The sequence below is a fragment of the Corvus moneduloides genome, chromosome 3, assembly GCF_009650955.1.
Source record: "Corvus moneduloides isolate bCorMon1 chromosome 3, bCorMon1.pri, whole genome shotgun sequence".
NCBI lineage: Eukaryota > Metazoa > Chordata > Aves > Passeriformes > Corvidae > Corvus > Corvus moneduloides.
Window position 1 is genome coordinate 103,399,391 of NC_045478.1, and position 15,797 is coordinate 103,415,187.

At 39.8% G+C, this 15,797-nt stretch overlaps 1 protein-coding gene across 5 annotated transcripts in view; it reads left to right on the forward strand.

Annotated features, from left to right (window-relative positions):
- DISP1 (dispatched RND transporter family member 1) overlaps positions 1-12,613 on the forward strand; it is an 87,830-nt gene extending 75,217 nt beyond the window's left edge. For all 5 annotated transcript variants that reach the window (XM_032103067.1, XM_032103070.1, XM_032103071.1 and 2 more), the window contains exons 4-8: positions 186-309; positions 1,358-1,485; positions 1,916-2,013; positions 4,060-4,157; positions 8,795-12,613. In XM_032103067.1, the coding sequence (XP_031958958.1) occupies positions 186-309; positions 1,358-1,485; positions 1,916-2,013; positions 4,060-4,157; positions 8,795-12,439 (4,093 nt within the window). In that variant the 3' untranslated portion in view covers positions 12,440-12,613. The remainder of the gene's footprint in view (positions 1-185; positions 310-1,357; positions 1,486-1,915; positions 2,014-4,059; positions 4,158-8,794) is intronic.
- Positions 12,614-15,797: the final 3,184 nt, after the last annotated feature.

Below are 15,797 nucleotides of genomic sequence, written 5' to 3' on the forward strand. Positions count from 1 at the left end.
TTTCTCATTAAATTTCTAACAAAGCATCTTTTTCTAGTGGTCTGCAATAATAGATAAGCTTGCATTTTTGTCAGAATCCTGGGGAAAATTAATAGTCTGCTATGAAAAGCTCTTTAGAGAAGTATGGATTAGTTTTGTGTGTGGCTTTCGTTGCTGTAGCACCTGTCCCTGCTCCTCTCCCGTAGCTACGCCGCGCTCATTGCCGACTGGCCCGTGGTGGTCCTGGGCATGTGCACTGTGCTCATAGTGGTGTGTGCTCTCGTGGGAATATTAGTTCCAGATCTTCCAGATTTCTCTGATCCACTGCTGGTAAGTCAATATTAATCAGTTGTACTTTCAAATAAGTATTTTTTGTTTGCTGTTTTTTCAGTGGAACCAGTAAACAGCAAATGCAAGTACAGCAGCTGACACAGTGTTGACAATTGCCCAACCTTGACATCGGAGCAGCAAATGATAACACAAAGCTGCAGTTGCCATCAGAGAATGTTATCCACTAGTTTCAATTCCCTCTGCATTTTTCTAAGGTCATGTGTCCTTCAACAGAACTGCTTCAGACTGAATAATGTAAATTCATCTGAGTTGTAGATGTACAGCACAGACCGTACATTCTAACTCAGGTTTCAAAGAGTGAAGGCCAGGAGCTGTTAAAGGAGAAGGGGATTCTAAGGGCCTTCTGGGGATGAAGTGATAGCCATATTGAAAGACTAAAAGTAATTTTTATCAGATTCTATTAAATACTGCACTTATTTTTCACTTTCCATGAATGCTCTTAAGCATGAGTAACTTTCAGGACTTCTTTATTGAAAATGTGGCATTTAATTATTATCCTCAAATAAAAATAAACTGTTTCTGTAAGTTACTGTTATACTATAGTATGTGTATCTGTACATATCCATATGTAATGGATATTTCTTGGAAACAGCCAAGTTAAAATTGTTTCAAAGTCACTTTCAAAATTATTTAAAGATTTGCCTTATTCTTGGAGAAATAGAGAAGATATACTTGACAGTTTTTAATCATATTTAATCAATAGAGAGTGATAATTGAGATACAGAAGAGGACTTCGTAAAATGCCCTTCCTCTGAAAACCAAGTATTGAACATTTGATGGACTAAATCATCATCTCTTCTCAGAGAGAGCAGTAGGACGTGCAAGAATTCTTAATCCCTCGTCACTCTCTACAGTCGGTCATTATTTTGTCTGACCTGTCATAAAGCATTTTACCTCTAAAAGTAGATGCCTGGAGTAATTATGCTTCATAATGAAAACTATCCATCACTTTGATTGTGTTTCCGCTCTCCCGTTGGAGCCGAAGAATGAAAAGCATCAATGGAATTTTGTGCTTCTCTCCCCTTAGGGTTTTGAACCGAGAGGGACGGCCATAGGACAGAGATTGGTCACATGGAACAACATGGTGAAAAACACAGGGTACAAAGCAACACTTGCAAACTATCCTTTCAAATATGCAGATGAGCAAGCTAAAAGGTAAGACTTTGTAGTAAAAATGCACTTTCTTTTATTGGTGGTTTTTGTAGGTACATTGTGCTTTCACCAGGGCTTGCTGAAGTTAATATATATACTGCCACTGATTTCAATAAATACACAATCTAATAGTCTACAGTTCTTAAGGCCTTTCATATCAGGCTAGATATTTCCCATTGCAAGCTCTTTTAAAAAATGTATAATTTTACTTTTCTCTATGGATATTTTCAGTACTGGACTCAATGTCCTTTCATTTGAAGTCTCTTAATTTAAACAAAAAATTAAATTACTGTATCAGTTATTGTATGCCAAAATCACATCGGTAAAAATATGTTTTCTCATGTCTAAGAGCTGTTAAGGTGTGACTTGTTTGGATGGTGCTTCTTTTAATAATTTCTTTGCTAAGGTAAAGTAAAACTTTGTTTTGGTTTAGTCATCAAGATGACAGATGGTCAGATGATCACTATGAAAGAGAGAAGAGGCAAGCAGACTGGAACTTCCACAAGGATACCTTTTTCTGTGATATTCCAAGTAAGTGGAGAAATGATGGAAGGAAGACTAAAAACTTCTGCCAGTTCAATGTTTCCTGAACTGTTCTGTATATTGTAGGCCGTATTAGGAAGATATTTTTACTTAATATATACACACAATAAGCACCTTCTTTCTGTGTGCAGAAATCTTGAGAAAATTGGGCTGAAATGTTGTGTTCTATTGGTTCTTTCTCAAAATAAACTGTGTTTACCTTAAAGTGCTTCCTTTAAGCGTTTCCATTTCCTGTAAGGAATTTTACTAGTTCTTGGTAGTGCTGAACATTGTAAAATCAGTGTTTTGTGTGTGACTAGAGAGGTAGTGCTTAATTCACATTAGGGAAGAAGTTGTATTTTATCGGGGCCATTAGCTGAATTCTAAAAAACCTAAATCAAAATACTTTTCCTGTATATGTCCTAAAAGGCATCCACTGGTTTTATTTTGTACAGAATTTAGGGGTTTGTTTAGGGAAAAAAAAATACACACCAAAAAAAACAACAAAGAAAACATCCCCCTCAAAGAAACAAAAGTAAAAATTGAAAATCCCCACCTTAAGGCACTGTAGGCTTATGAAGCTGACTAAGTTAAACTTGAGGACAAAAAAGACAAAGTCTTTTGACTTTTTACAAGGCACACTGCAGAACTTTGATAAGTGCTATTCTGGCAGAAAGTGCATTTGAGATGTAGATCTTGCCTCTATTCGTAGAATGACCTGAGCTCTTTTGTGGCTACTTCCACATGTGAGGACTGATAACAGAGCACAAAAACACAATTGTGAAATTATTTGTTTAGATTACTTGGTCTAAGAGAGCAATGACCAGGGGAAACTGGGGTGAAGAACAGATTTTTATTCTTTTTTTCAATTACAGTATGGTCTTGAGGAGGATGGGAGCAAGGTCATCATTTCTGCTCCTGTGAAAAGAACCAAATTAGACTGAGCATATCATGAGTAAGGAAGAGGAAATGTTCTGGGAACTCTGCTGAGCATTAACTTGAAGCGGAATTAGCTCCTCTTATCCAGGCCACTGTTTCTGCACAGTCTCACTATCATTCTTTCCTCTAGTATTTCTGTGTAGTCTCAGTTGCAACAGTCATGAAGGAATCGTGCTTTTATGGGAAAATTTGCCAGTCCATTATGTAAAGAAAACAGTTGATTTCCTCTTGACCCACTTTTGTCATTCCTGGTATCTTTCTTTGTCTGCTCCAGGATCTCTACATTTCAGTTCCCTTGATCCTAAGGCATGGCTGGAGATCATAAAGCACTATCCCTGAGTCTTTTCATTGCTGTCTTGTGAAAGGCAAAAATTCTGCAGCTTCACAGCAGTGGGAAAAATTCAGCTTTTTGGGGTTTTGGAATATTTTAATTAATGTGATAATATTTCTTATCCTAAAGTACCATACTGCATTAGGCAGTACTATATATTTGTGTATTTGTTTCTCTTGTGAGCTCTGCAGACAGATCTCACTGCCACTAAGTAATTATTTCCTTTCCTAAATCTGTCTGCTGATAAATGCGATTTAATTTGTAATTTAAGCTCCATGTGTCTGAACTGTGGAATTCTTGAAAATGGCCTCAAGGATATCACAACAATTTCCACTCCAGTCATTTGCTTCTAAAGCAAAAACATTCTTGTAGAAACAGCTTTATAATTATTATTTATATTCCCAAATGACTTACTAAATCAGCCTTTGATTACTATTATCAGTGTACTGCCATTATGCTGTGCCAAGAATTTCATAGTTTGCTGATTAGATCTTTTGATTTTTGTTTGTCATATTTCAGAAGATAGTTTGCTTGAATAGAAGTCTGTAGAGCTTCTGAGTGGTATATAGTATTGAAGATGCCATATTTACTCTAAGCACTTTAAGGAAATAGAAACTTTCATGTGGAGTGGGTCTTACAGATAAACAGCTCATGTAGAAAAGGAGGTGAATTCCCATGACTCGACAAAGATTTCGTGCGTGTCATTGGAGTGGTGGGATTTTGCCTCAGCCTTTGATACCAGGCCCGCCCAAACAATCAGTGAAAACCCCCTCCTGTAATTTCAGGTGATCGCTATTCACGAGTGGTGTTTACATCAACAGAAGGAGAGAATTTATGGAATTTGAATGCAATTAAGTCAATGTGCAATGTAGACAACTTGAGGGTAAGTAAACACAGCATTGGTTTAACTTGCAGATACAGGGTGTGTATTTGAAACTTTGTTTCGCTGCCCACTGCCATCCAGTAGCATTTGAGAGGTCTTTATGTGGTTCACCTCCTGCCAAATGGTCATGCACATGAAGTTAGAAAACAACTTTCAATTTGTAAATCCGATTATATAGGGGGATTTCTGTGGATTTTCTACTCCTAGCATCCAGAATGGGGTAGAAGAGGGTTGCCTCAGGAAAGGACTGTCTTAATTTTTACTGTGTGTTTCCTCATAGAATATTACTCCATGGAGTTTTGTTCTTGTTTTCCAGCAAATAATCGATTTTTATTGCTTTTTCACCTTCAAGTGAAGTAGCTATAACCTCATAGTATATGCAGTTTTCTCTGACACCCAGTGGGTCACTCAAATTAGTTGGGTTTTTTTTATTAGTTTAGGTTGCAAGTGGACAGCAAGGGAACATAGGTACAGTAGCTAGAAATACAGCCCAGTTAACTATATGTGGATAATGATATTTAAAGAGTAATAATAATTTTCTATTTAAACTTTATTTGTGAAATACAAGCTTGTCACTTGCTGGAGTCCTTTGAACCTCTGAGTATGAAGCAATATGTTTTTCTTCTGTTAATACTGAATGATTTATTTCCATTTTGCTCTCCTCCAAAGCAAAAAAATCGTAAACAATTTAATTCATATTATACAACATTTATTTAATGAGAAATATCTTCACTATTAGATTGATCATTTTCTTTTTGACAACTGTATTAACTGAGCAAATTCCCAAACTGTTTTCTCTACAACAGCCATCGTTCGCTTGCTTAAAACATTGAGGTGTAGTGGAACATTGTATAATGAATCTTCCTTGGCAGTCTGCTGACAGGCATTCTGTCCTGGTTGGCCTCCCTTGGTGGAAGTGGGTTTTGTCCTCACACGCTCATGAAATGTTCCTTATTTCCCCATCAGAGATGATTGCACTGACAGGATGGCTCATGTGGTTATCCCTTATCTCTTGCAACCAGAACGAGCCAGGTGAGCAAAGTACAGTATCTGAAGCAGCCCAGCTCAGTTTTGAATGAGTCCTCACATCACCAGTTCCATCAGGAGATCCAGGGGAGAGTAACCTTTAACAAGGGTAAAAATTGGGACTGAGGGAGGAGATGCTAATCTGTGCATTTAACTGTAGAGGTTTAGTCACACAGGCAGCTCATGCAGCTGAATCCCAGGCAGTGTAGGTCATTGCAAAGCAATGCAGTCTGAATTAAAAAACATCATTCTGTTTACCAGAAGACAGTTAATTACCTCGGAAGAATATCTCTGCAATGATTGCATTACTCCTGAGGAATTTTTCTTTTGTTCCTCCCCATCTGCTCACCTTGATAATAATGTGTTATTTCAAATACTGCTATACTTTGTGAGGTAAGGATGAAACTACTTTACTGCAACAAACAAGCCCCATAAAACCAGCTCTTCCTTCGAAATAAGAGCACTTCAGAAAATGAAATGTTTGCTGCATCACCTACACCCACAGTTGTGTAGATTTTTATAGAGAATGTTGTTGTAAATAATGTTTTTGTAGATCTTTATTTGTAATTTACTTAAGAATAAAGTAATTGAACACCTCAGCTGGGTAGAACAACAGTGCATCATGGTAGCAGCATTGATTTTTAGCTAGTTAGTATAGAAAACAATATGGTTAGGTTTTGCTATTACTACTGGTCTGTGCATGTAAATTTATTATAAAAATTAGGTATTCAGGGCTCAGAAAGGGATGAAGTTTTTATTATGGTTTATTTTTTAAATGCTTGTTACTTACAAATAACATTTTGAATTATTTTAACACTTTCTAGCAGTTTTTTAGTACTTCTAACACTTCTTAGAACTCACAAAGTGCTGTGCCATGTCCCACTTCTGAATGCTAAGTTCTGGTAGCAGCCAGTCCCTAGGGAGGGAGAGGATGCTGACTTGCACTGCAGCCATAGGAAGAAATCCATGACTTTGGTGACCTCCTGAACTTACAAACTCTTTTCTGGCCGTAGTTATTTTTGGTTTTGAGTTCATGCTTGCTTAGGGCCACAGTTCTGGTGAATTAAGTGGCAAAACTTTCTGTATTCGAAGACAGGAAAATCAGGCACTGCTTTCTGGAAAGTCAAACCTTAGAATTTAAGTATTTTCCTGGTGATAAGCAGGATATCAGTGCCAGCTACTATTTAGTATGGAACAAACAGCATATCCTCTTATGTGTTTAATTGTATTCCCATCTGCTTGTAACTACTTTAACTATAGGTTTTACTGACACTTAGGGGCTCTATCCTGCAGCTGCTCAGCATATGCTAGTCCTAAAATCTTCATGGAAACTTTATATACAAAATAGTTATAGGAGGTGTTCTCATTTTTTACTACTTGGATAAGAAGGCTTGGGGTTTTTTTTAACCTGTTAATTGCAGAATGTTTTCCCTATAAACTGTAAACAGTTATTTTATAAACTTCAAAGACTGTATATTATGTCTTCAGAGTGCTTCCCCAAAGCAGTGGATTTGTGATTTTCTGTTACTGCAGAGACCCATTTGGGCAGATCTGCCCACAGATGTATGCAGGTTGCACAGTTTAGTTTCCTTACTTGTTCCAAAATAAATTAAAATGGTGCCAGTGGCAGACCAGGTCTGGAAACACCAGAATGACCTTTCCAGTTCCTTTGGATCACCAACAAAGCCCAATGCTACAATCTATTAACATTTTATGTAGTATTTTAATGAGCTATCAAGAGCTAAGTTTTGTATTTTACTTTCTAATTTCCAGCTGCCAGCTCATGTTACTTTATCTTTGGCAGCAGTTATTTTGCCAGTGAATGTTTATGGCCTGCAGCAAGTGTAGAAGAACAGTATATAAACCTCATTGTCCCATCTTGAACCTGAATACATCGAGAAGACAATACAATCCTCTCCTCCCAGTTTGCCTATTATATCCTCATAGGGCTAACCTGGAGGTGTGCCATGAAAAACACCCATATGCTATTCCAGTGCTTCCTTTTATTTAGTGGGTTGTTCCGTTTTTCCTGAGTTTGCATGTGTGAGTGTTTTTATCTGGAAACAATCAAATGTGAATTATCCTGTTTTTTTGGAATGCCAGTTTGTTATTGTTCAGAAACTGGTTGACAAAATTTGGTCCATATTAAAGCTTTTATAACTGCTGAGAGAATCTCCGAGTGGATTTTTTTTGTCTGCATTATGAAGGATTGCTAATAATAAACCTGTGCAATTTTGCTGAAGAAAAAAAAAGTAAAAAGAGGCTAAGTGGTTTCTTACAGATCACCTAAATTTAAAGCATACGTGGACAACTGTTTCAGGGCCCAGTCCTATAAAATCTGAAGCACATGGCTTTATTAATGTGACTGTATTAATATGTGTTCATTCTGTGTAACTTGATTAAAACAGAACTTCTACATATGTAACTATAATATTTGAAGGACTAATTCTACTTTGTCACATATAACAGAAGTTCTATTTTTTGAGACTTTTATTCCTTGTGCTTTCCAAAGATTGAGTTTTCTCAACTTGAGAAGATTTCCCTGATCTAACCTTGTTACTTAAGAGTTTCGCTTCCGGTTTACAGTTACTTTCAGTTTGCGTAGAAGTGTCTTGTGGCGATTTAGCGAAGTTGTGCTCTTACTGTCTTTGACTAAATCTGGAATATTCTAGAAGCGAAAGAAAAATATCCCCATAAGGGATTAAGACTCATTTAGTTCAGGAGAATCTTTAACCAGAATGTTAAAATTGCTATCATTTCTGTAAAGTTCTGGGCTTTGGGCAGTTGCTTGAGCTGACAACAGCAGTGCTCCCCCATGTCCCAGCTCCGTCCCCTCTGCGCTTGCCACTGTTGCCTGCTCATCCCTTTGACTTCTCTGGCCTTGCTGCTGCAGCTGCCTCCACTCTACTCCTGAGTCAACTCTTGGGACTTTGTCCCACCGTGGGTGCAGCATTCAGAGGCGTGACCTGTTATTCTGGGGTGCTTTATGACAGTGAATTATCCTGTGCTTGCACTTTGGAAATCCTGCATGACTTAGGGACGTGCAGTGCCTGGGTGGCAGGCAGAGCTGTTCGGGAACAGTGCCTGTCACTGTACAAGAGCTAAAAGAGGCTCACAAAATCAGGGGTGTAGAAGAGAGGAGAGGTGATGGAAGTCATTGTAAAGCTATCACATCCTTCTTTTCTGGATGGTAAGTTCCTACCTCTCCTAGGAGCTTCAGGATATGATTCCAAGCAGAATGAAACTTCATTCATGTATGGCTGATTGTTTATTCTCACGAGTATAGCTTGAGATAATAGAAGAGAGTTAACAGTCCTCAGTCTGGAAAGAAACAAAACACCTCAGTGGATCTTCAAATAACGCTCTTAACGCTTCTGCCAATTCTGTGCCACTGTGACAAGTCTGTATACTGACTGGTATAGTCTCCTGCATGTAAGAGGATACTGATCAAAAGGAGTGTGTGTGGAAGTAAGAATTTAAAATGTTGACACTCAAAGGACTGTAAACTGAATTTTCATAATTTTAAGTCATTTTTTGGGTTGGCTTTTTTTTTTGTTACTGAATGTTTCAGACTTTAAATTGGATTTTTCTCCCTGCCTGTCTTTATATAGATCAGATCCCATTCCCAGTTTGGTGATCTCTGCCAGAGAGCCACTGCTGCTTCGTGCTGTCCCAGCTGGACACTGGGCAACTATATTGCTATTCTAAACAACAGGTCATCGTGTCAGAAAATTGTCGAACGGGATGTCTCTCACACCCTAAAGCTGCTTCGCACATGTGCCAAATACTACTACAACGGGACCCTGGGGCCGGACTGCTGGGATATGAATGCCAAAAGGAAGGACCAACTCAAGTGTACTAACGTGCCTCGCAAATGTACCAAGTACAACGCTGTTTACCAGATCCTTCACTACCTAGTGGACAAGGATTTCCTAAGCCCAAAGACAGCTGACTATGTCTTACCAGCTTTAAAATACAGCATGCTCTTCTCCCCGACCGAGAAAGGGGAAAGCATGATGAGTATTTACCTAGATAACTTTGAGAACTGGAACGCTTCCGATGGTGTAACAACCATCACAGGGATTGAGTTTGGAATAAAACATAGGTTGTTTCAGGATTACCTGTTGATGGATACTGTGTATCCTGCCATAGCCATTGTAATTGTTCTGTTAGTTATGTGTGTGTACACCAAGTCCATGTTTATCACGCTGATGACTATGTTTGCAATAATTAGTTCCTTGATTATTTCTTATTTTCTCTATCGGGTAGTATTTAATTTTGAGTTCTTTCCGTTCATGAATCTCACAGCATTGATTATCCTCGTTGGGATTGGAGCAGATGATGCTTTTGTTTTATGTGATGTGTGGAACTACACAAAGTTTGATAAACCTCATGCTGGAACCTCGGAGACAGTGAGCATCACATTGCAACATGCTGCTCTTTCCATGTTTGTCACGAGTTTTACAACCGCTGCTGCCTTCTATGCTAATTATGTCAGCAATATCACAGCAATCAGGTGTTTTGGTGTTTATGCTGGCACTGCCATTCTGGTGAATTATGTTTTGATGGTTACATGGCTGCCTGCTGTAGTTGTATTACATGAACGATATCTTCTCAATATTTTCAGTTGCTTTAAGAAACCTCAGCAGAGGGTATACAACAACAAAAACTGCTGGACAGTGTTGTGCCAAATGTTCCACAAGATTATTTTTGCAGTCTCAGAAGCATCCAGGATATTTTTTGAGAAAGTTTTGCCATGCATTGTTATCAAATTTCGGTATATTTGGCTTTTCTGGTTCCTTGCCTTAACAATTGGTGGAGCATATATTGTGTGTGTAAATCCAAAGATGAAACTGCCGTCACTGGAGCTCTCTGAGTTTCAAGTTTTTAGGTCTTCTCACCCATTTGAACGATACGATGCAGAATACAAAAAACTTTTTATGTTTGAACGTGTCCACCATGGAGAAGAGCTCCACATGCCGATTACAGTAATTTGGGGTGTCACACCTGAGGATAATGGTGACCCTTTAAACCCTAAAAGCAAAGGAAAGCTGCAGCTGGATACAAGTTTTAATATCGCTAGCCCAGCCTCACAGGTTTGGATTTTACGTTTCTGTCAGAAGTTAAGAAATCAAACCTTTTTTTATCAGACAGAAGAACAAGACTTCACAAGCTGCTTCATTGAAACATTTAAGCAGTGGATGGAAAATCAAGACTGTGATGAGCCATCTCTTTACCCCTGCTGCAGCCACTGGAGCTTTCCATACAAACAAGAAGTTTTTGAATTATGTATCAAGAGAGCTATAATGGAGCTAGAAAGAAGCACAGGGTACCATTTAGATAGCAAAACCCCAGGGCCTCGCTTTGACCTTAATGACACCATCAGGGCAGTGGTGTTGGAGTTCCAAAGCACCTACCTCTTCACACTGGCTTACGAGAAAATGCATCAGTTCTACAAAGAGGTGGACTCGTGGATTTCAAGTGAGCTTAGTTCTGCTCCTGAAGGTCTTAGCAATGGTTGGTTTGTGAGTAACCTTGAATTTTATGATCTTCAGGACAGTCTTTCTGATGGTACTCTGATTGCCATGGGCCTTTCAGTTGCCGTTGCATTTAGCGTAATGCTTCTTACAACTTGGAACATAATCATAAGCCTTTATGCAATAGTTTCAATAGCTGGAACTATTTTTGTCACTGTAGGTTCTCTGGTTCTTCTTGGGTGGGAGCTGAACGTGTTGGAATCTGTCACAATCTCGGTGGCTGTTGGCTTGTCGGTGGACTTTGCTGTTCATTATGGAGTGGCTTATCGCTTAGCCCCTGACCCTGACCGAGAGGGGAAGGTCATTTTTTCTCTAAGCCGTATGGGTTCTGCTATTGCAATGGCTGCCTTGACTACATTTGTAGCTGGGGCAATGATGATGCCCTCAACAGTGTTGGCATACACGCAGCTTGGCACTTTCATGATGCTTATAATGTGCATTAGTTGGGCTTTCGCAACGTTCTTCTTCCAGTGCATGTGCCGATGCCTTGGGCCCCAGGGCACTTGTGGTCAGATCCCACTACCAAAAAAACTGCAGTGTAATGCCTTCTCTCAGGCCTTTTCAGGAGCCCAAGGGGGCAGAAGTCAAAACAAATCACATCCTGTTAGCAAGTATCAGCTGGACTCCAGAAATCAGAAACCAGAAATGGAGCATGAGCACTATGAGCTTGAGCCTCTGGCGTCACAAACCGGCATCTGTAACCCTGCAGAGAAAGTGACGTACGAAGAAACTCATATCTGCTCAGAGCTCTTCAGCAGCAGGCCCCAAAACTCATGTATGCCTATGCATCCAGCCTATAATAGTGAAGTCAGTAAAGGCATCAAAAATGTTGCTAGTTCAGCTGTGCTGCAGACATCTATTGACCAACCCACCCTATGCCCAATTTTCTCTCAAAACAGGCAGTGTAGCTGTCCTGATGCATACAAGCAGGTGGCAGTGAAGTGGAGTCCGCACTCCTGTCAGCAGTTAAGCGACACCTTCTGTTACCAGTGTTCTCCTTCCCCGGGCACCATGCAGATCCAAAGCTCTGTAGCTCCGATAAATGCTTTACAGCAAGCTGCTGAGGGTTACGTGCATCCAGTCCAGCACGTCCTCCATTGCAGCTGCCTTCAAGGAAGGCTGAAAAGAACGATGACACAAAACTCTCTGCCTAAAAATTTTTTCCTCCAGTCCATGCAACAGTTCCAGGCACATCAAAGAATAAACAGGACAGATACACACGCTCATCAAAACCCAGAGGAAAACGTAAGAACTGTTCCAAAGGTGATGAGCTCCTCACAGTTCCTCTGCCGAAACGCAGCACCTCTAATAGTGCGTTGCTCTGAATGTGAGAACAGTGTCTCAAATAACCAAAAGGGATTCTGTCAGCAGACAGACAAGTGTGATGAAAAGGGTGGTACAGAAGCGAACGGGGTGGAAAGCAAGAAAGCCTCTCTGTCAAAGCAGAAAAAGAAAGCTGAGAGCAAGATAGATCAGCATTCTTTGCAGAATGAGCGAGTTTTGAAGGCTGACCAAAATGATAAAAAGCACCTGCTGACCAGGTCAGGGAGAGAGGCTCGCTCCGAGGGTTGCCATGAAAGTTCACACTGTTGTGGCAAGGCTATCGCAGTGAAGTGCAATTCTGTTGACTGTCAAATGCCAAACATCGAAGCCAATGTGCCTCCTATGTTAATGCGCCCAGAACTTTCCAATGAAAGTTTGTTAATAAAAACACTATAATAAACCTTTAATTTGGCAATTCTGCGTCTTTCTTTTAAAAGTAAGTTTAAAGCACTAGAAAGGAAAGTCCTGAATAAATATGAATTATAATTTGCCTCTTGGAATGAAAAATGTATTTTATAGAACAATAACATTTATACATTTCATAAAGCCATTACATGTAGTAAAACCTGATGTTGTCCAGAATGTTTTTTTGCTATAACTCATAAGGTGGATTATGCTTCATTTAGGTTTTGTTCCAGGGCATTAGTGTTTGATTTCTCCTTATAAACCATCTCAAGAAATAAAGCATTACAAAGAAACTCTCCCTGTTCTGAAGCCAGGGCTCGTGAGATCAATATCGTTTGGGGCAGACTGAGATTGCCGCATTTCCTGAGTACATAATTTACCTTTATTCTACTGCTGCCTTGGCAGGCTTCTGCACACCTTGGAACAGCAGCAGGACTGTAACTGTGTTCTTTCAGGATTGTTTGACAGACCAGCTCTGCAGGGTAGCCTGTTTGGGGAATATTTTTAACTATTAATCCTAACAAAATCTTAAGCTCCTGGAGGTCTGCAGCATTTACACTGCCCTTGTTGCATTTCTGTGTGTCTAGTGCAGTAAAACATTTTAAACTGCCTTTCTGGCAGTTACCGTATAGACTTTACCATTAAATACCAGAGAATACAGGTGGAAACAATAGTCAGTGAACATTACTGACTTCTCAGTGATGACAACAAAAATACAGTTTGTACAGCTGACAGATGTATGTAAAATCAAGAGTTATAAAATTGGGCATGAAGTGGCTTGCAATACTGAACTTTTTCCCACAGAGTTAATCTGCTGTGGAGAAAGGCATAGTTAATGCACAGGTTCTAGATTTACTGCCAACAGTATCAGATTAAGTCAACTCAGGGGGCTCAGAAACATAAATTAAAGTATTGTGTTCTGAGTGTTCCTATCTGGAGAAGTTCCAAGATGAGTTACAAATACTGAGCTAAACCATGTAACCAAGACATTGGATTTCAGATGATGTATCTGTGTAAGGACGGGGTTTAGTCACATGATAGCTGTGGCTAGTCGTGGGAATACTTGCTGGTCTTACCATTCAGGGAGAGTGGATTTGAGAGCTGGAAGTGTGTAGCGTGTCATCATTGCTATGTACCTTAATGACAAATCTCTCTTCATTTCATCGCTTGGTTGTGCTGATGACGTTGATTTATGAAACACAGAAGGTAGATTTCATGGGTTGATGTGATATCAGGTACTTGGCGTGTAATGAATCACTGGAGGGAAATCCTGGCTAATTCTGTCCTGGTGTTCATGTTGAAGGCATGCAGAAGGTTCACATCATACCAAATCACTTTGGTTTGGCTGGGAGTAGTGATGTTTGTGCTTCCATGTCCCAGGGACTGGAAGAGGCTGAAATCTACAGAAAAGCCTAAAATAGTTTTACATGGTTTAAGAGGAGTATCATTCTTTCTTAGTTATGAAATAAAACTTGGATTTAGTTACCTTGGAACTTGTCACTCAGTTTAGAGCCTGATTCTTATGTTTGTAATGAGACCAATGCAAGGCTTTTCTGTGCACTAGAGTCTCCATTAATTGTAAGCTAAGATTTGCAGTGCTAGCAATCTAAAGAAATTTAAGGGAATAAGAAATAAACTGGGCTCTTGCTGTTGTCCAGCTTTTTTTCTGTCCGCCACATCTGCTTGCGTGCAGTCTGTCAGACTTGTCAAATGTAATGCTTACATAGTGCCTGTCACATGAGCTGTCATTCACAGCTTTGAGACAGGGGCCTTCGGGGAGGTCCCCAGCCAATGCATCTCAGAACACAGGACTTTCTCAGCTGATGGGCTCAAAGTTAGATTTTTTTCCTAAACCAGTTTTCCATCCTGTGTCCTGCATAAGGAAACCGCCTTTGACTGCTTATATTAATAACTGGTTTTGTAATGGTGATGTGACAGATTAATGTTATGCTTTCATTATGATTTATATGTTCTTAAAGGCTGATACAGTGAGAAAAATGGGGCAGATAAGGAGTTGGGGTGTAATGTGCTCTTAGGAAAGATTAAAATTAACTAATGTGCTTGGCTAGTGAGCAGGATCACTGCTGTATCTGCCTTTTGTGACTTTGCCATTTCCTCCCTGCAAACTGCTTTATCTTTCCCAAATCAGTTAGCTGACAAGGAGCAATCACTGACTTAGATAAGTTTGATACTTACGGATGTAGCACCAGGTGTATGTGTGTTGCATCTGTGTCAGTTCATGTGTAGACTCTCAAATGCAAGCCACTGCAACTCCTGGGGAGTGGAAGAGATGTGGAGTTGGTTCCAGTGACAGGTGAAGGCTGATGAGGCTATGCATTACTCTATCACCAGAAAACTCAGGAGAGAAATAAATAAATACTAATAATTAAGTTCTTACATGCTGTTGGGAGCAAGTGAGGATAGGTGGAATTCTGTTCCATTCCAGGAAATCTCAACAAGAACCATTACATCCTCCTGAGACATCTCTCAAAGACTTGCCAGTGATGGCCAAGTCCCAAGGGAAGCTGATGAGCCTAAAATACTCAAATTTCCATTAAGTAATTTGCTGTCACTGAGGTCCTCCCTTGCTTTGGGGCTGCATGGAGGATGTGGATGTGCACACACCACACAGGTTGGCTCAGTGAGGTGCTTCTCTTACAGGCTGCCCAGGTAGGGGGAGGGCCCTGCCACTGGCTCGTGCTTCCTCCAGGAAGCAACGTGGTCCTGGCTTTAGAAGGTGCAGAGCTTTATTTCTATGGATAATCCATGCTGGGGTGTTTGGGAATTGTTCTGCCAGTGATGACACGTGTAGCTTGAGACATGACAGGTGAGCTTTCTGCCTTTCCAAAGTCTAGGAAAGACTTGACAGTAACTTGTACATGTAGAGAGTCTTTAAAGTGACATCTCTTTGCTTATTCAAGGAAGGAAAGAGACTTTATGTGAGAAGACAGTGGTCATTTTGTGGCTTTTAAGTTGCTGGTATGCTTTCTTCAGGAATAAAGACTACAAGCCAGAATTTTCCCTAGAGTGGGGCTTCTATCTTAGACCAACTCACTCAAATTTGCTTCACCCAGGGGGAAAAAAAATTATGTTTAACATAATAGATACCTTAGTTGTCTGTCTTGTCCTTAGGGTTTGTGTTTTTCAGGTCATAATCACATTTATTGTGTGGGTAATACATTGATTAACAAAAAAGATTAAAAAATTTACATTAAGTCCCTTAAAATATTAAACCCGGCTCAATAGATAGTCACTGGAAGTACAGCGCCTCATACAAAGAATTGGTGGGTGGATAGGTAGCTGACAGAGTAACATAAAGGAGTTTTAAATTACTGTTTCATTGTTTGTG